At 42.1% G+C, this 20994-nt stretch overlaps 1 protein-coding gene across 1 annotated transcript in view; it reads left to right on the top strand.

Annotated features, from left to right (window-relative positions):
* Positions 1–20994, top strand: part of LOC138283610 (dynein axonemal heavy chain 11-like) — a 2790563-nt gene that overhangs the window by 1468766 nt on the left and 1300803 nt on the right. The window contains exons 48-49 of the mRNA XM_069221547.1: positions 8487–8618; positions 14530–14703. Coding sequence (XP_069077648.1) covers positions 8487–8618; positions 14530–14703 — 306 coding nt within the window. The remainder of the gene's footprint in view (positions 1–8486; positions 8619–14529; positions 14704–20994) is intronic.

The following is a 20994-nucleotide window of genomic DNA, read 5'->3' as shown; positions in this document are numbered from 1 at the left end:
GATCAGTTAAAAATACGATGACCTGAGGTACACAATGATTATCATCAAAGAGAATAAAGATGTTATGGATTATATGCCATTTTTAATCTGGGCTATAATTTGTATGGACTATAACGTATCAGTGCACTACCTCTTGTGAAATTTGAAGGTGGGTTTTTATGTTTGCTGAGTACCCCCTGTCCAAGCAAGCACCCTCACTCTAGTCAGGGTAAAGGAGAATCACCATCAGCTAACCCCCACTCACCCCCTTGGTAGCTTAACTTCAGAGTCTAGGTGTAAAGTATTTGTACCTACACACACAGTAACTCAGTGAAAACACTGCAAAATGACACAACACAGATTTAGAAAATTAGGAAATATTTATCTAAACAAAACAAGACCAAAACGACAAAAATCCAACATATATATGTAAAGGTATTAATTTTAAAAACAAAAGAGTCTTAAATCCTTTTGTAAACAGTAAAAACACTGTTAGTACAGAAAAGTACCTGGGTAGCATCAAAATAACACGCACGGGTGAGTGTATGTCAAAAAAGGTTAGGGATGCGGCGATTTATCACCCGCAAGCGAGACTGTGCATCGTTTCTCCTTCTCCGGTCGGGTCGGCGTGCGTTGTTTTTTCTCTCCGCAGGAGAGCGATGCGTCGATCTGGGCAAGCACTCAGGTCCAGGCAGGCATTGCGTAGTTTTTCCATTCCCAGCAAGATTTGCATCAAAATTCCTGCTGCACGGTATCAGAAAAACCGCACTGTGTGGGTTGCGATGTTACCAGCCTCCGTTAGCGTTGTGGCACGTCGTTTCTCCAGCCGCTTGCATTGATCTTCCAGCCATGCTGCAGGCAGAGCATCGATTTCAGCCACGAAGCCGGCAGCACATTTTTACTTCAACCGCGTCTCAGAGGTTGCGTCAGAAATTTCCCCGCACAGCAGTCTTGCGTGGATTTTCAATCTTGGTCTGCCAGCTTCACCTGTCAAGGCCCCAGGAACTGGATAGGGCACCACTTGGCCGGGCAGGAGTCTCAGTAGAGAGTCCAACAACAGGAGGCAAGCTCAGGACAAGCCCTTGGAGATTTCTTCACAAGCAGGAATGCACAACAAAGTCCAGTCTTTGTCTCCTTTCACCAGGCAGAAGCAGCAACTGCATGATAGCTCCACAAAGCACAGTTCCAGGCAGGGCAGCACTTCGCCTCAGCTCTTCAGCTCTTCTCCAGGCAGAGGTTCCTCTTGATTTCCAGAAGTTATCTAAAGTCTGTGGTTTTGTGTGCTCTTCTTGTAACCCGTTTTGGCCTTTGAAGTAGGCTTACTTCAAAGGAAAGTCTCTCTTGTTTGTGAAATCCTGCCTTGCCCAGGCCCCAGACACACACCAGGGAGTTGGAGACTGAATTGTGTGAGGGCAGGAACACCCCTTTCAGGTGTGAGTGACCACTCCTGCCTTCCCTCCTAGCACAGATGGCTCATCAGGCTATGCAGACTACACCCCAGCTCCCTTTGTGTCACTGTCTAGAGAGAGGCGCAAACAGCCCAACTGTCAAACTGACACAGACAAGGAATCCACAAACAGGCAGAGTCACAGAATGGTTCAAGCAAGAAAATGCTCACTTTCTAAAAGTGGAATTTTCAAACACACAATCTTGAAATCAACTTTATTAAAAGATACATTTTTAAATTGTGAGTTCAGAGACCCCACACTCCATGTCTACCCGTTCCCAAAGGGAATATACGCTTTAATCATATTTAAAGGCAGCCCCCATGTTAACCTATGAGAGGGATAGGCCTTGCAACAGTGAAAAACACATTTGGTAGTATTTCACTGTTAGAACATATAAAACACATTAGTATATGTCCTACCTCAAACATACACTGCACCCTGTCCATGGGCTACCTTGGGCCTACCTTAGGGGTGTCTTACATGTAAGAAAAGGGAAGGTTGAAGCCTGGCAAGTGGGTACACTTGCCAACTCGAATTGGCAGTTTAAAACTGCACACACAGACACTGCAGTGGCAGGTCTGAGCTATGTTTACAGGGATACTAATGGTGGTGTTTTTTTTTAAACTTAAAAAAACCAAAGCCATGTCTCTGGACAAGGAAAGAGATAAAATATTTGCTTCCAACAAGAAGGATCATTTTTACAACTCCTGCTTGCTGAAAGCAGAGCGTTTGCTTTTGCTTGGCGGGAACTGTCATAGCATAGGCAGGGAAAGAGATGAAAGCATTTGCTCCCACTCGCAGAGAGCTGCATTTCCAGCAGCTCCCTGCATGTGGGAGCAATGTGGGCTCCTGCAGGAGTCAGGGAGCCGACTGGGACATCCTTGTAAACTTTGGTGTTTTTAAGTGTATATATACACATAGATATACATAGCCTCTAGGTAGTTATAGTTAGGACCATGTTTCCATACAATGAGTGTTTTTTGACTTGCCTATATCTTTAGCACTGTTTGACGAATCATTACGAAATGTTGCCCAAAAAGTGCCCCAGTGGTTTTTGCTGTGCATGGAAAGTTTTGGGTGATCCGTCAAGCGGGGCCGAGAAAAAGGTGGGCAAAAAAATGTGTGTTTCCCATATTAATGCCCATATGAGTATAACACGCCTACACCCTGAACCACTAGACGGAATTGCACCAAATTTGGCAGAAAGCTAGCCTTTGGTACACAGACTGTGCTTTTGGTTATTTGATGTAAAGCCATTCAGTAGTTTAGCAGAATTTCAAATGTGTATATCTATCTGCAGCGAATTTGCGATGATTTCGGCATATTTGCGAATGTATGTGCCACCAGGAATGCTATGATTGGCTAGCTGCAACCTGACCAGAAAGTTGCAGCTGCCATTTTATGTTACAGGACATGGTCCCCGGTGCAGATAATAAATGTAATAAATGGTGTAAGGGGACAGGGTAACTCTGCCTTCCTCCTAAAGTGCTCTCCAAGGGCTTATATTGAGTTTTCCTCCTGTTTCTGAAGTCTCAGGGCCAACAGAGACTTTGTCCCTTCAGGAAATCCTTGTGCATCAGAAAATCGATGCAACACCTGCAGAAATTGAAGCAGCGTCTGCCTCACGGCTGAAATTTCGCTGCATGCCCTACCGAATTGATGCAGCGCCTGCTCCTTCTATCAGCACATCAAGGATTTTCAATGTATCGTCCCTGGGTGTCAGAATATCCCCACATCGCAGTGAGGAACCAAGGCTGCACTCCAGGAAATCGACGCATCACCTTGCAGTGTGGATAGAAACAATGCATCGTCTGTGCTGTGCCGGAAAATCCGATGCAGCACATTATTTTTCAGCGCATTTCCTCCTCTGCGGCCACCGTGCCTCATTATTTTTGACGCATCCCAGGTACTATGTGTTACAAGGATATAACCACTGCTTCTTGAGGACTGAGAAATTATTTCAATTTTGTGAAAATACTGTGCTAAATTTATTTAAAAATATATAAAAATATCTAAATACATTTCCCTACCTATAACCACTTTGATAAAGTGGTAATATGTAGGGTCCTACTGCTCACCCACATCTTAGGCTCTAACACTGAACACAGCCAAAGTGTAGTGAAACAATATGGCTGGCTTGTCATTCCCAAAAACAAGCATTCCCAATTGCATTCTTGCTTGTCATCGCCATGTAGCACTGTAGGCTGCAAAGTTATCACGGTATACCATGTCCCAAAATGTAGCTAAGGCCTAGCTGTATTATTGAGTTGAGGTACCCTTGTGTCACTCATAGGCATTGCAATACTTAAATCAGATTTTCAAAGAAATGTGTACGCCACTCCACTCTATTCGTCTGTATGACACTCCACTCTATGTTATTCCACTGTGTGCCACTCCACTATATGCTACTCCACTCTACACTACTCCAGTGGATGGCACTACGAGATACTTCAATCTATGCTTTTCGATTGGACGCACTCCAATGTATGGCGCACCACTGTATGCTATTAGACTCCGACCCACGCCACTGTGCACCACTCCAGTCTAAACCACTCTATTATATGCCACTACACTGTACACTACTCCTCTATACACTACTCCACTCCAATCCACTGTACAACACTCTGCTCTACCCCAGTCCACTCTATGCTATTACACTGTACACAACTCCACTCTATGCCAGTCCACTCCACTCCACGCTGTTACACTTTATGCAACTCCACTCCACACCTCTTCTATGCTGCTTCACTGTATGCCACTCCGCTATATGCTACTCCAGTATATGATATTCCACTGTACACCATTCTAGTTTGCCATTCCACTCTATGCTGTTCCACTGTATGCCACTCCAATGTATGCTGCTTCACTCTATGCCACTCCAGTGTATGTCACTTCACTCTACCATACTCCATTCTATGCTAATTCATTGGATGCCACTCCACTGTACCCCACTCCACTGTATGCTATTACACTCTACCCCATTCCAGTGTATTTAACTCCTGTCTACAGCACACCACTGCAGTATACGCTACTCCACTATTTGCTATTCCAGTCTACTCCACTCTACTGTACACCACTCCACTCTACTCTATTCCATTGTATGCCACTCTACTATACTCTGTTCCACTCTACACCACTCAGTGTACACCACTACACTCTACACCTCTCCATTCTACGCTAGTCCATTGGATGCCACTCCACTACCTGCTATTTCACTGTAATTCCACTCCATTGTACCCTACTTCAGTCTACATCACTCCAATGCACACCACACTTCTCTATGATGTTCTATTCTTCACTATTACACCATATGCTGTTCTACTCTAAACCACTCCACTGTGCTCCACTTTCTACTATTCCACTGTATGCCATTCCATTCTATGCTATTATACTGTGCACAACTTCAATCTTATCCCCTCTACTGTATGGTATTCCACTCTACCACACTCCACTGGACGCCACTCATCTGCATGTTATTACGCTCTACACCACCCCACAATATACCACTTCAGTCTACACCACTTCACTGTACGCTACTACACTACACGCTATTACATTTTACAACTGTCCACTGAACGCTCCTACACTTTATGCAGTTACAATGTACATAACTCCAATGTACACCACTTCAGTCTATGCAACTCCACTCTACACTATCCCACTTTATGCCATTCAAATGTATGCTACTCCACTCAACGCCACTCCAGTGTCCTGTAGTCTATAAAACTCCACTCCATAAAACTCTACTACACTCATGCCACTCTCCGAGACTCTAATCTACTGTATCCTTGTACACTCCACTATCCAAATTTGCACTCAATTCAATGCCCATGCACTCTATTGTGCAAAACTCTACTCTACTTTACGACAGTTTCCAACACTGTATGACACAACACTCCACTTTACTGTATGAGACGCCACTATGATTTATAACAGTTTCCTTGTCTCCACGATACACCTCTTCAATATACAATACCCAACTCTACACTATTCCACTGTATGCCACTTCACTCTTCTACACTCCATTGTACAGTATTACACTGTATGCTTTTCCGCCGTATGCTACTCCACTTTACTATAATACACTCTATGGCACTAACGTGTATGCCACTCCACTCTACACTGCTCCATGGTATGACACTCTCCTTCACTCCATGTAAAGACATTCTACTCCACTTTATCCCCGTACACTCCACCGTCCAACTCTATACTCCACTCTATGCTCATACACTCCAAAGTACAACACTCAATTCCACTATTTGACACTTTATTATTCAACACAGCACCACGGTGTACTGTATGAGACTCTATTCCAATTTATAACAGCTTACTACCTATGCTACGCCAGAATGCTACACCCAATGCCACTCTACTCTATCACACATAAATACACTCTATTGTACTTTACTCCACATTACGTTACACCACTCCAGGCAACTCCACTCCACTATATGAGACATCTACCTCCCTCTACGCTACTATCCAACAATCCACTCTATTTCACAATTTCACAGCCTACTGTACTCCATGCAAATCCACTCTACAACACTCTACTACACTGTATGCAACTCTCTGACTGTTTACTTCTGTCTATACTCTTTCATTCCTCTGTACAACACTGTAGTTTACTGTATACCACTGTACAACACTCTACTCTACAATACTTTAGTCCACTATATGACACTGAATGCAACTCTTTGTATGCCACTGCACCCTACTTTACTCTACTCTACTCTGACATAATATTCCACTTTTCTCCAATACGTCACTGTAGGCCAATGCACTCTATGCTGCTTAGTGCCATTGAACTCTATACCATTGTATGCCAATCAACTTTACTATACTCTATATCATGTAGACTAGGACATACCACTCCACTCTATGGCACTTTAATCCACTCTACACTGCCCACTCCAGTGCACTCCACTACACCCTACTTCACTCTACTACAGTTTATCCCACCTTACACCACTGTACTATACTCTGCTCTACACTACTCCACTGTCTGACACTCTGCCCCACTGTATACAAGTCCACTCTACAACACTTTATTACACTGTATGACACTCAATGCCACGCCACTCAGCTTCTTTCTATGATACGTCACTCCACTACATGACACTGCAATCGACTCTATGACATTCTCCTCCACTGCATTGTACAACCCTCCATGTGACTAAACACTACTCTATGATTCACTACTTCACCCTTCTCTACTCTAAAACACTTTACTCGACTCTATGTCAGACTACAGCACAATACTGTACAATATGCCATTCCACTGTACAACTTGCTGCTCCACTCTACGATACTTGACTCCCCTAAATAAAACACCATGCCACTACCCTATATAAAACTTTACTACCCTGTATGATACCCTACTACACTCTACTCTATTCTACTGGATTCCAGTCTAGAATACTCCAGTCTCTGCAGCATTTCTTCCCCTGCACTGTATGACACTCCACATAACAATTTTCTACTTGCTACACTGGACTATACTCTTTGAAACACATTTTTATTAAAAATGTGAAAAACAATATTGGAATTCAATGACAAAAAAAGGTTAAAGCTTAGCTATAGTTAGGAAAAAATGTTTTCCCTATGTAAACCGAGTTTTAACTGCACAAACGTTAAAAATTCTAACTTTATAGTCATAACTTTCATTTACAATTTATCTACCACCTTTACATTATTATAAGTAGTGGACCTTGTTAAACATTCTTTTCAGCTCACTAACCAGAGTACACTAACTGTAACATGCCATTTTACCATGCACTGTGTTCTCACAAATAATGATACTCTGTTCTACAACACTACACTGTACAAGACACTCCGTCACTCCACTGTGCAACACTACACTTGACAACACTGAACTATATGACACTCAACTCCACTGAAATCCACTTAATGCCACCACACTCTACAGCACTCTGCTATACTCTATACCACTCTATGACACTCTACTAGACACAGTCCACTCAATACTCTCCATTTCATCACACTCCAGTCGACGACTCTACACTGCATAACTCTCAGCTTTAGTGTTCTACATGCCACTACACTGTACAACATGCCATTCACTTTATGATACTCCAGGATACGACTTACCACATCACTCCCTTGTATAACACTGTACTCCACTGTACACTACATCACTCCACTCAACCTCACTCTCCTCTATTCTGCTCTACAATACTCCACTATATCTCCCTAGACTAGATTCTATGACTCTCTCATTCACTATGCTCTACTACACTACATTATACAACACTCCAATCAGTGACACTCCACACTGCGATTTGAAACACATTTTTATTAAAAAAATAAAAACCATTACCAAACAATGAAAAAACACTAAGTTCATGGGTAATTTATAGTTAGAAATATGTCATGCATTCTTTCTATACACACCCAACTTAAAATACACAAACATTAAAAATCATAAAGATATAATTATAACTTCAATTCATAATTTATGCATCACCTTTAAATTAATATGTCCCGCACCTCCGAACACAGTCTGTTCACCTCACTTGCCACACGACATTAATTATATCTCATGTCTTTTTTATGCACTGTTTATACCCTTGCCTACTACATCATTCATAGCATGTAAAATCATAGCTTCTTATAACAACACTTATAACTTCTAAAATGACAATATATGTCACAACACAGTGCATGGTTGAGTGGCAAGTTATAGCTAGTATTGTCTGGTTAGTGAGCTGAATAGAGTGTGTAATGAGGTCTGCTACTTATAATAAGTTGAAGGTGGTAGATAAATTGTATATGAAAGTTATAGCTATCACTTTAAAATATTGAAAGTTTGTGCAGTATACACTTAACTTGTATAGAGAAAAATATGGAAAATACGTTTTCCTAACTGTAACTAAGCTTTAACCTTTGGTCTTTTTGTTGTTTTCATTGTGTGTGTGTTTGTGTGTGTGTATCATGTACTGTTTTATTTCATATGGACCTAGAAGATAAATGTTAGTTGAAAGCCTTCAGTATTTTACTCACTACCTAACCTCTTTTACTGCTCTTTCTTTTTTCCAGACATTGTGCTCATTGCTGGATTGTCTCCTGACAGAAGAAAACACACCTCCTGACTCTCCCCGCGAATTATACGAAATTTACTTTGTTTTTGCAAGTGTCTGGTCCTTTGGTGGAGCACTTTTTCAAGACCAGGTAGGTTAGACATTTCAGGGAAGGGTGATAGCATTAGTTAACTTGACACATTGGTATTTCCGGTTAGAATATAGGATAGGAGTTTGTAACCCTTGATACAGTCGACCAATAGACCAACTATGCAGATAGCTGTCCCAGATACAACTTATCTCCTATTCCACCGGGAGAAGACAATCACCGCTGGTAAATCCACTTCCTGTCCAGGCCCAACACAATGATAAAACCACTCTACTGTTGTGAGCCTCACACTTTGGGGAGCACTCAGATAGATCATCTTAGTTTCAAGAGGCAAATATAGGTCTCCTACCCTCTGCTTAGAAAAGGAAAACTAGCAGATGCCTTTCACTCCTCTCGCTAATGAGTTCTGCTCCTTTAGGAAGGGTGTCCTGGGAGGCAAATAGCCCAGTTGAAATATCTCTGATCCGCTTAGGTTATTTTTAAAAAGGAGCTCTACCCTGCTTTCACAAATTAGTAGGCATAGCCTGAGTGGTGTTTGATTCATAATTAACTGTGCACAAAACATCTATAAAACATATAGATCAGAATTATGGCTATTATACTAAAATCTTAGTGTTCATAACAACCCTCAAAACAAAAGACCAATCTAACCCAAGATGCCCCAACCATGTCTCATCACACATTCCTATTAGCCTAAAATCTTTACCTATTAAAAGGTACCTTCAACCATATAATTTCTTGGCCATGTCACTTAACTCAGTTGCAGTATGTTACGTCATGTTAGATTCCACACATACCTTACGTTGCTCCTAGGCCAGCAGTTATAATATGCAGAATGTCCCTCTGAGCATCTGGTCCACATATCTAACCCCTCCTTTTCTGGCTTCTTTTAATACCTTAGCTTCCAATTATTTTCTATAGAGAGTGATGTGAGCACTCTTGCTCAGCATGTTTGTTAATATTACTGCACGCACAGAATGTTGTCTTGCAGAAGTGCATGAAAGGCAGTGATGGAACAACTTTCCTTCCTTCCAAGCTAATTGTATAAAGGCAAGATGGCATTTTGGATGCAAGTATTACGGGACCTTTTGCCAACAAGCATCACACACAGCCCTAAGAGACGAAATATTCTTTCTCTGTCTTCTTTTCATGAACACTGTCAAAATTGAGATTCAAAACTAAAAAAGTATGATTGCGCACACATTCATTATCATTGCCAATCAAACAGTTTGTTTTCTAGGCTCTAAACATAATACACACATTCTCTAATAATGTATATGTGTCCATGTTGACATGCAATCAGGCTTAGCCTGCATGAAACATGTATGCATTACAGAAAAACCCAGGCATGCATGACACTACTCTAACCACAAAATGCAGGAATGCACTTCTAGACTTTCTGACAGTCATCCAAGTAACAATCTGATGTAATCTATGTTACCTCATAAAATCATATACCAATTCACTACCTGATCCCTTATCTTCATCAAGACAGGCATTTAATGTATGAGACGTCCTGTGGAACCATGCTCCCAACTGGAGGGCACAGATACAAGCTATACCAGCCCACCTAACTAACCGCTAAATACTAACCAGACAAGTCTTCAAAGACTGCCGAAATCTGCCACACATTGCTGGTCACCACAAGACTATATCATAATCCAACCTGCTGGTTCTTAATAGTCACATACCCTGAATACCAACATCCTAATATGACAAGAGGATGTTTATGACACAGTGCATCCCAGCACATCTCCTCAGTTGACGTCATAATAGCAATCATTTGAAAAAGGACTGTAATGCAGTCTATCCAGGCAGATGTCTGACTCCCACTCACTTCTTTACCACACCTGTTACCTTCTTCAGATCCATAGAATCACAGAACGTATGGCCTCCTGCCCCATTGAGAATAGGAACTGGAACTGACAACATGAAGAAACATTACCAATGCAAAAAAGAGACACAGAGAACTAATCAGGGCTGTTAGCATACCACTAGGTATAAAAATGCACTTCTGTCTTTCACATTTCCTCATCCATCATGCTGCCAAGTGCCACGTTCTATAACACAAAAACTATTTCTCAGTGATAATTAAGGTTATCAGAAGGTTACCAACTTCCAAGTTGGGATGGAAGCTTATTCACTTAAGATAATAGGTCCCCTTTGGATCCTCTTTGTAAACTGTGGAAAAAGTTTCAGTGGCAGCAGGACGTGCTCCAGAAGATTGCTGCCAACTCTCACTGAAACTTTTTTTTGTCAATATTTTTTAAACTAGGCACATTTTCTTTTATGAAATCGTTGTGCTTTAAAAACATCTTTATTAAAAAAAAAAACTCTTGCAGGCGGTCAACATTGTGATTGTCAGTAGTTGAAGTAAGTCGCAATTTTTCACATGCCTTATGAATTTAAATGAGTGAGGTTGGACAGTGACTCACTCTGATTTAGAATTTTGGGAACTGCCCAATTAATATTTAGGTTTGTTCACAAAATGCAATACTTGGTGCAAAAAAACCCTGATTGCAAATTGCGACCACTCTTTGCAACCACTATATTGATACATCTGGCCCTCTGCACCACCATATTGATGTGGGACAGTGCTTTGGTTGCCTTAGTGTTCAGGTTTTTTGATAGGGGCTCTACCTCATCTTGTCTGCTTTACAGAAAAGGGCTCATAGGAACCTGTAGCATTTACCAAACATCATGGATTGCCCACTTCTCAACCATTATTTATGCTTTGTGGGGGAATGCTTTTGCTGAGGAATACATGCCTCATCACTAAAGTACTGTGGAGGCAGGTGGTGGGGTGCTTCTCTCACACATGTGTAATTTGCCATCAGTTTTCACCATCTACTCCTAGTGACATTATTATTTTAGTTACTGTGCATATTTAGAGTGGTCAGATGTAAGTCTCTAAAATCACATACAACAGTATTTATAATTGTAAGTTGTAAGTTGCTTCTACAAGGTCGTTTAACTATTTTCATTTGCATAAAGGTAGTTACTATTGTATCCACTCACACTGATTTTGACATTTAGGTGGTTTATGTATAACTTCTTGTTAGAAACAGAATTTCAAGTTGGCTGGGGTATGCACCTCAGCCAGGCAGAACCCATCACTCTAGTCAGGGCAAGTCAGTTATCCTGGTGGCTTGGCACAGAGCAGTCAGGCTTATCCTCAGAGGTCATGTGTAAAGCATTTCCGCAACACACTCACAACAGTGACACAATAAATACACCACAAAAGGGGCTCTACTTAGAATGTATAAAAATATATTGCTATATTGGCATATATTTCATAACCAAAAACTGACATAAATCATAAATACTGTGGATTTTGTGCAGTTACTGAATAGTAGGTTGTTATGCTGTCAGTGTAATCATACATCAGACCAACAATGCAGCAGTTTAGTTAGGAGGCACAGATCAATTACCAAGTACCACCCATGTCCACAAATCATCAAGTATCATGATTGGTGCAACAGAAGTACTGCACCCAACTAACTACAGGGACCCCTCCCCCCCAACTTGTGGGATTATGGTACTCCTAAGAGAGTCTGGTGGGGAGAGAAAGGTAGGGCCCAGGGGCACCAGGGGTCCTACTTTGGGTAATATGGTAATGTTAATTTGCACAATGCTCCTGGATGAACAAGGTTTGATTGGTGGCCTCAGTCAAGGACTTCACCTGTAGAGCTACAGCAGTTTCAACCCCCCCGCCATAAGGTACGGTCTAACTTGGGGGGATCAGGACACACACACACACACTGCAGGCCAGAGCGTGTCGATCTCTCTGAGTACCTCACCTTCATAGGTGTAGAGGCGGTTGTCCATGAGTACATAGTGAAGTGGCCTGATCACAGTACCTACAATTGGGTGCCGGTGCGCACCTAAACAACAGCTCTCCTGAACAATGTGGTGCATCTTTGGCAGGGCCACACACCCCTGAACACCACCAGAGTGTCCCACGTTGTTGGGCAAACTGCCCTGTGAGGCTGGAGCCTCGCCTTGTACATTGGTACTTCTCCTGGCTTGGGGAATGCCGCTCTGAGGGACTCACACACACACTGAGCTTCTTGGGAGGCACTTGAGAGGCACAAAGGGGTCAAGCAGGTCAGCACAATGAAGCTGGTGGCTATTTGGCAGTTCCTCCTAGCAGTCCCACAACGTCTGGTGACCCACAGTTAAGGACCAGGTGGCAGCAGGACAACAAGCAGAAAAGCAATCCAAATGAGTCATATGTGCCACCAAGCAGACACTTGGCAGCAGGGCAACAAAAGAAGACCAGTCCAGATTGATTCTTTGGGCAGTCAAGCAGTCCTTCTGACAGAGGTTCACTCCCAGTTCCAAAAGTGCTTTAAAATCATGGGGCGAGAACCCCTGTACTTATACTCCAGGTGCACAGCTTCTAGAAGATGGGAGAAGGTTCCAGCCTGATCTGACTAGTTCCAATAATTTCCATTCTCCCCTACTCTGGCTTCATACATCAGTAGGGGGTAAACAAGCCCTTTTTGTGAGTTCAGGACACAATGTTTTCAAGTGTGAAGTGCGCCCTACCTCCCTCTCTCCCGCTCCAGGAAGACCATCAGTATGTAGGTGAATGCGGATGTAACCCTGTCACACCTTACCCTCCCTGATAGACGGCTGTCTGGGGACTATGCACAAAGTGGAGCTGTCATTCTGCCCTAAATGTGGATTGGAGGCAGGCTGCACAGCACCAGAGTTATGAGCACAGAGAATAGCCCACTTTCTAAAAGTGGCATTTCTAAATTAGGAATTTAAAATCCACCAACCCCATTAAGCTGGATTTCTCACTACCATTCCAAACATTCCAAACATGCCCACACTACTACTTACAGGTCAGAAATGACCACTCAGGCATATACAAGGGAATTACCAATGCAAACCTATGAGAGGAGCAGTACCCACAGAAAAATACTTTTTACATACACAGCACCCTGCCCATAGGGCTATATAGGGCCTACCGTAGGAGAGACTTAGGTGTAGTAAAAGGGGAGTTTAGGTCTTAGCAAGTAGTTTGACTTGCCAAGTCAGTGTGGCAGTAAAACTGTCCATGCAGGCACTGCAGTGGCAGCCCTGAGACAAGTTTGAAAGGCTACTTCTGTGGGTGGCACAATCCATGTTACAGACCCACTAGTAGCATTTAGGGCCAGATGTAGCAAAGGTTTTTACCCATTCTGTGTCTATGGGAAAAAGTGTTTTTACATATGGCCCTTAATGTGCAGTCCCTGGCTCTATGCTATACCACTTTACAAGGGACCTACAGATAAATTAAATAAGCCAAACAGGCGTAAACCATACATATCAAGTTTTAGGGGAGAGGGTGCATGCACTTTAGCACTGATTGGCAGTCCAGCCCAGTCTTAAAGCCATCAAAAAGAGGGCCACAAAAAGAAGGAGAAAGGCAAAATGTTTGTGGATAACCCTGCAGAAAGGGCCTTTTCCAACACTCCTGTATTACACAATATTTTCCGGCTGACATACTCTTTGAATTATTATTGCTTCCCTATGTGGGATTATACTAGGGGGGGCATTCCTCACATTGCCCTTACCACGGGGCCTGTCCTGTCCACCTCTTAAATGTGTTATATACACAGGCAAAATGCTTACTACCCCTGTTCCCTGCTAATTTCCCTGATACTCTCATCATACAACTGAGTACATCAAAAGTTCAGTCCATGGCCCATCTCTTGTTCAAGATTTTCAGATGCCTAGCTGATTACAGCCCTAGGACTAGGCTTGACTAGGTAATTATTTTATTTAAGGCTAAGAAAATGAACTGCCAACATTAATGCATTAGTTTTACCCTCTCAAAAAGTGAATGTAAGAATTATAGTACTATTTCCTTCAGACTCTCCCCACACTAAGAATCAAAAGCATATTAAATACACCATTTCTTTTCAGTGGTGAAAGTTTAGTCTAATCTTTTGTTCCGCAGTTAATTGATTATCGTATGGAGTTCAGCAGATGGTGGACCAAAGAAATGAGAACAATAAAATTTCCCTCTCAGGGCACTGTCTTTGATTATTTCATTGATCCAGAGACAAACAAATTTACTCCTTGGAGTGAAAAAATTCCAGATTTTGAAATGGAGCCTGATGTCCCTCTGCAGGTACGTTTTTAAATAAGGTTTGTTTATGCTGCACACTATGTGGAGGGTATTGTACATTAATTATTGTTTTAAGCAAACCTGGCCTTCCTTTTCATCATTCATTATTCTGATGTATTTACTGTTACGTGGCCTTTGACATATTGGATGATAGTGGTTAGCAGGTGTGGTGGGTGTTTGTGGTAACTTGAATATCATCAAAGAAAAGTGTGGCTAAATATAATTCTATGATTTACAGGATACCCAGTCTTTCATTTTTCTTGGAAAACATGGCTGAAATATACAAATTGTTTGCTGCAATAGTCTAGCATCAATGTTTTCTGCAAAATGCATAGTGTGCCTCTTGTCATACCTAAAGGTAATATAACTATATGTAAATATGCCATGGACATCATTTGGAGGTCGCAAGTGGTCGGAGCTTCGACCATTGGGTTGCCCAATGCAACCCCTGTCCCTGCCTTTGCACCTCTAGGCTCAGAGTTGGCCATTTTAGTGCAAGAAGCACAGGGGAAGCTCTGCCTTAGAGGAATCTATGTGGCCCCACTCTCATTGTTTTCTGCCAATTTTCTATTACACTAATAGTGAATAATATCATATTATTCACTGTTAGTGTTATAAAAAAAAGAAGTACAGTTAGCTGGAATGAGACCCTTCCTAGCAGCCGAGGTAAGTAAAAACATGCTTTTAAACGTATGTGGTGTGCATGCTTGCTGGTGCGAGTGTGTATGCGTAAATGTGTTAGCATATGTACGTATGTGTACACATGTATGTTTAAGTGAAAATGAATGAGAGTCAGTGACTGGTAGTGAGTGATAATGTATGGGAATGAGTGCCAGAAAGTATGAGTGAGTCAGAGTGAGTCAGACTTAGTGAGAGTAAGAGGGTCTGCAAGTGAGTGAGAATGAATGAGTGTGAGCTAGTACTAGAGATTGTGAACGTCAGTGTGGGTAAGAGTGACATTAGGTGGGTGAGAAAAAGATTAAGAGTGAGTGAAAGTGAGTTTGAGTGAGAAAGTATGATTGAGTCAGAGTAAGAGTGATTTTGAGTGACTGTGAGTATGAATGTGTGAGTCAGAGTGATTGATAATAACTGAGAGTGAGTGAGAAATAGGGAGTAAGAGGGAGTGCAAGAGAGTGAAATGCAATGAATGAGTACTAGACAGTGAAAATTATTAAGTGAGAGCGAGCAGCAACGATGACAAAATGCTGACCCTCACATACTGAGGTAATTTTTGACATAAGGATCGCCTATGGTATAAGGATGGTATTCATTTCAAATTTCTTGCTCTAACATAGTGTATGTATTTTTGGGCCTGAGAAAGGACCCAAGTCATAATGCTGGCCCTGGTATAAGGATGGTATTCATTTCAAATTTCTTGCTCTAACATAGTGTAAGTATTTTTTGGCCTGAGAGAGGACCCAAGTCATAATGCTGGCCCTGGCACAATGGAGGTCACTTTTGACATTTGGGGGCACCCATAACACATTTTGAAAAAATAACCTGATTTACTCCTGGGCATTGTCAGGAATTCCTTCCAAGGCTTTAGCTTTTTACCAAATTGATGTGAAAGTTGTGCTTGAAAACGGACTATTTGATCCAATTGTTTCTACATTTTTGGGGGCAGGACCCCGTTACTTTCTAAGAAGGGACTTAGCTCACTTCCTCCACTCCTTTGCTGCAAATCAACACTAGCATTGTGCCCCGCACTTTTCAAAGATCAAGTCGGCACAGTAATATAGGTGGTATCTAAAGTAGACATGCGTACTGTTGTGTTGGTATATTAATCATACAGCTATAATGGAACTTCAGCCTCGTCACTTATTATGATGCCTTCAAGGTTAAGGTCAAATGACATGACGTTCTGGGAAATCTATGGTTCAATAGTTATATAATGTCATCAAAGGGCCTCTGATGTCGCTTGCGCTACCCCTAGCATTTTAGTGAATCCGCTTCCATGGGATATACACAGATCCAGATGCTTTTAGGAAGCTGCGTAGTTTTTATATTATTATAGAACTTTCGATGGCATTCATCTTTTTAAATTGCTTAATTCTGTTCCTGAACCCCAACCATTGTCTAAATCGTTTCACGTTGATATACTGCTTGAATGTATGCTGTCTTTTTCAGGTATTTCGAACCAAAAATGCTGTTTTATGCAGAAATAGGATTGAACGTAGACCTGGCAAGGTTCACAGAAAGTGTGGTTTTCTTTCCTGATGTTTTAAAATATCGTGTGAAAAGATACAACTCTATTTTTGGCTGTGAAATGCTTTTAGGTACTTACGTTGGAGTGTTTCTCTTTACGTAAATGGCCATGCTTAAAACGTTTTTCTCCCAAAAAAATACTCACATTTATTCATTAAAACTCTGATTGAGATTGCTGAACTTGTTGCTTTTTTGCATTTAGTACGCATATAACAAGGTGGACAATCTCAATGTTTGTTGTCAGCGTTTTGAATGCTGCCTCTTTGCTTGACTACTAAAGTTTGTTATGCCTTGCATGCTCCTGCCACCATGGTCATTTAGATGCCTTCTCCCGCTTTAAGGGCCATATTTATACTTTTTGACGCAAAACTGCGCTAATGCAGTTTTGCGTCAAAAAAATTAGCGCCGGCTAACGCCATTCTGAAGCGCCATGCGGGCGGCATATTTAATCAATGACGTTAGCCGGCGTTAGCCGCCGGCGCTGCCTGGTGTGCGTAGAAAAAAACGACGTACACCAGGCAGCGCCGGCGTAGGGGGATATGGAGCTTGGGTGCCAAAAAATGGGGCAAGTCAGGCTGAGGCAAATTTTTCGCCTCAACCCGATTTGCGCCATTTTTTCCGACTCCTAACCCCACTAGAAATGACTCCTGTCTTAGCAAAGACAGGAGTCATGTCCCCTTGCCCAATGGCCATGCCCAGGGGACTTCTGTCCCCTGGGCATGGTCATTGGGCATAGTGGCATGTAGGGGGGCACAAATCAGGCCCCCCTATGCCACATTTTTTTTTTTTTTTTAACTTACCTGAACTTACCTTAATGTCCCTGGGATGGGTCCCTCCAGCCTTGGGTGTCCTCCTGGGGTGGGCAAGGGTGGCAGGGGGTGTCCCTGGGGGCTTGGGAGGGCACCTCTGGGCTCCTTCCGAGCCCACAGGTCCCTTGACGCCTGCCCTGACCAGGCGCTAAAAAACTGCGCAAAAGCGGCTGTACGTAATTTTTTTTGTCCCGCCCACTCCCGGGCGTGAATTTTGCCCGGGAGTGTAAATACGGCGCACATGCCTCGGAGTCAATTTTTTAGACGGGAACACCTACCTTGCATATCATTAACGCAAAGTAGGTGTCCACGCAAAAAAATGACGCAAACTCCATGGACTTTGGCGCTAGACACGTCTAACGCCAAAGTATAAATATGGAGTTAGTTTTGCGTCGGCATTGCGTCAAAAAAAACGACACAATTCCGGCGCAAACAGAGTATAAATATGCCCCTCAGTATCTCACATTTTGCTTATACAGAACTTAGATATTCCTTGTGGAGTCTCTAGATCAGTTTCACCAACTTGGCTGGCTACTCGTGTACTCATGCTGACATACCCCAACATCTCGCGATTGCCTTTGGAAGTGGTGATATGAAATTCACATCAGACATGTCTAAAACGAAAATAATAATAACAGTGTTAAATTCTGGAATTAGGAGCCAGATGTAGGTAAGTATAATTTTGCGACTTGCAATTTGCGAGTCACAGCGACTCGCAAATTGCAATTCGCAAAACCAAATGCAGAAAGGTGTCTCAGACACCTTCTGCGACTCGCTATGGGGTCGCAATGAGGTGGGTCGCAGTTTGCGACCCCATAGCGAGTGCATGCACTCACAGGGATGGTGGCCTGCTGGAGACAGCAGACCTCCATGTCTGTGACTGCTTTTTTAATAAAGCAGTTTTTTTTTCTTTTTGCAGCCCGTTTTCCTTAAAGGAAAACGAGCTGCAAAAAGAAAAAACTTCCAAAACCATTTGGTTTCGGTTTTTTCAGAGTAGGCAGTGGTCCATAGGACCACTGCCTGCTCTGAAAAAACATTTTTGTTGACATTCACAAAGGGGAAGGGGTCCCATGGGGACCACTTCCATTTTGCGAATGCGTTACTACCCACTTCAAGTGGATGGTAACTGCGAGTTGGTTTGCGACCGCATTCGCGGTCACAAAGCAACTCAGCATGGCGATGCGGTCGCAAATAGTAAGGGAACACCCCTTCCTATTTGCGAGTCACAGCCTCAAATTGCGAGTCGGTACCGACTCGCAATTTGAGGTTGTGCATCGCGTTAGGCCTTTTGCACGCCGCAAACTGCGATTTTCGCAGTTTGCGACATGCAAAAGGCTACCTACACCTGGCCCTAAGTCTTTTAAGCATAATGTCGGTCATAAATGCTGGTAACATGTTGAGTAGCCATTGCTTGCAATGTATAATCAAATTCAGAACCCAACCGACAGAAAGGAACTGAAAAAAATGACATTTAATTTTTTCCGACGTTAAAAATAAAATGAAATGGTGTCCCATGCCTCCTATTATCTGATAATAATGCCGTTTCTGTTGGATACTTGTACCTGCAGTTGCCGATCTGTATCTGGGAACTTTTGATAGTTCTTGTACCCCTGTAGGTGGTGCTAGTGGTGATAATGCGTCCCGACCTAGGTACTTGACTTACACGGGGACTTGTTTTAGGCCAACAAATCTTTTGACCCTGATTGGAGACGCCTTAAGACGAGATCTCTATTCTGCATTGTAATCAATGAATCAGTAATCCCATCAATATTCACAATGGCGATCAATCAAATCAATTAATAAGAATCGAAACACACCATGACCCTCCAGCCGTGAATAACCACACAAGCTTAGTAAGATTTATGATATTTATTTCGTATTTGTTACACTCTACTAGTAAGTTTATTAGTCTCAATACCAGAAAACACATCAACAATGTTACAATGTGGCAACTTGAATATGACTTAAGCAAAGCAAAGATCATGAACATTAGAACAAAACACGACGTCACAATGAATCAATTTTAGCAGAGTATCATTATCACATTATTCAACAAAGCAAGATTCAGTCACTTGTCTATTTGCATCCGAATAAGTGAATTCCTCAACTAACCTCTAATTAACATCAGCATGTTGGGCTTCATGCAAAACAATTTAGTAACACAAACTTAGAAAACACCTAACTATGGTCTCTATCAAAAGAGCAGTTGGTACCTAGAAAGGAAAGGCAAACAGACAATTACAATTCATCATCATATAGTTACCCTCCGTAATGGGTCAGCATACAGAATCAGTCTTCGTCCTCAGGACAGCAGTCGATCCACCATCAGCCAGAATAGCACAGCAAAGTCTTGGCAGGATAGGATAAGTAGGAATACTTCCCTCATAAGGAGGAGAAGCAAGTATTGGGTAAGGCAAAAAGGGTGAGGATGGTTTAAAGTATCAGAACATCAGAGACTAAACCGTAAAGTCAGAATAACAGCAGGGGTGTCCCTCTAATGGCTGATTTCTCCTTGTGCCACGTCGTTAAATTGAATTTGCCAGACAAGTCTCTAATTTCCATTGGTCAATATTTGGTGCATCACTATCTCTGTCCAATAGTTCATTGATCACCTTACTAGTATTTTCACCTAAGGCAGTTCTCTTGCAGCTTTGGGCTCCTGTGATTTACGTCTTCATCGGGTAGAATGTCAGGTAGAAAAGTTACACTCTTCGCTTCAGTCAGTAGCTCCGTTGTCTTTACTAGTTTAGGCGACCTTGTACTTGTTGCAAATTACACTGTTGCATTCGGCAAGAATGTCTCCTTGAGCAAGTCGGGTCTCATGAGAAAGAAGTTACTATGGCTACACACATCTCGCTTCTGGAAAAGTACAGTTTTATGTCCTTCAGGAAGACAGCACATTGCATGTTAGAACAACACATTTAATATGAGACCAGGCAGCTAGGCCCAGACCCTTGCTAACTAAGGCCTAGTAATTAATTTAGCAAACCCTTAACATATAACTCTCAATGCTAATATAAAATCATACATTAGTACATTGTTGATTCATCATTAGTCAATTTCATTAATCATGGTATACATTGGTGGCCACTCCCCGTGGGCACATTTCAAACACGTACATTAGTTGTACATTAATACATTTTCTCTATCGTTTTATTATACATTATTTTGCAAGCATGTCATGTTAATATTGAATATAAAAGCTACACTCCCAAAATCCCTCCTCTGATGACTCTTGTCATCACACAAACCCCTTCTTTGACAACCTTTTCATTTCTTA

This window comes from Pleurodeles waltl, chromosome 3_1 (genome assembly GCF_031143425.1).
Source record: "Pleurodeles waltl isolate 20211129_DDA chromosome 3_1, aPleWal1.hap1.20221129, whole genome shotgun sequence".
Classification (NCBI taxonomy): domain Eukaryota; kingdom Metazoa; phylum Chordata; class Amphibia; order Caudata; family Salamandridae; genus Pleurodeles; species Pleurodeles waltl.
This window is presented reverse-complemented; position numbering and strand designations above follow the sequence as displayed.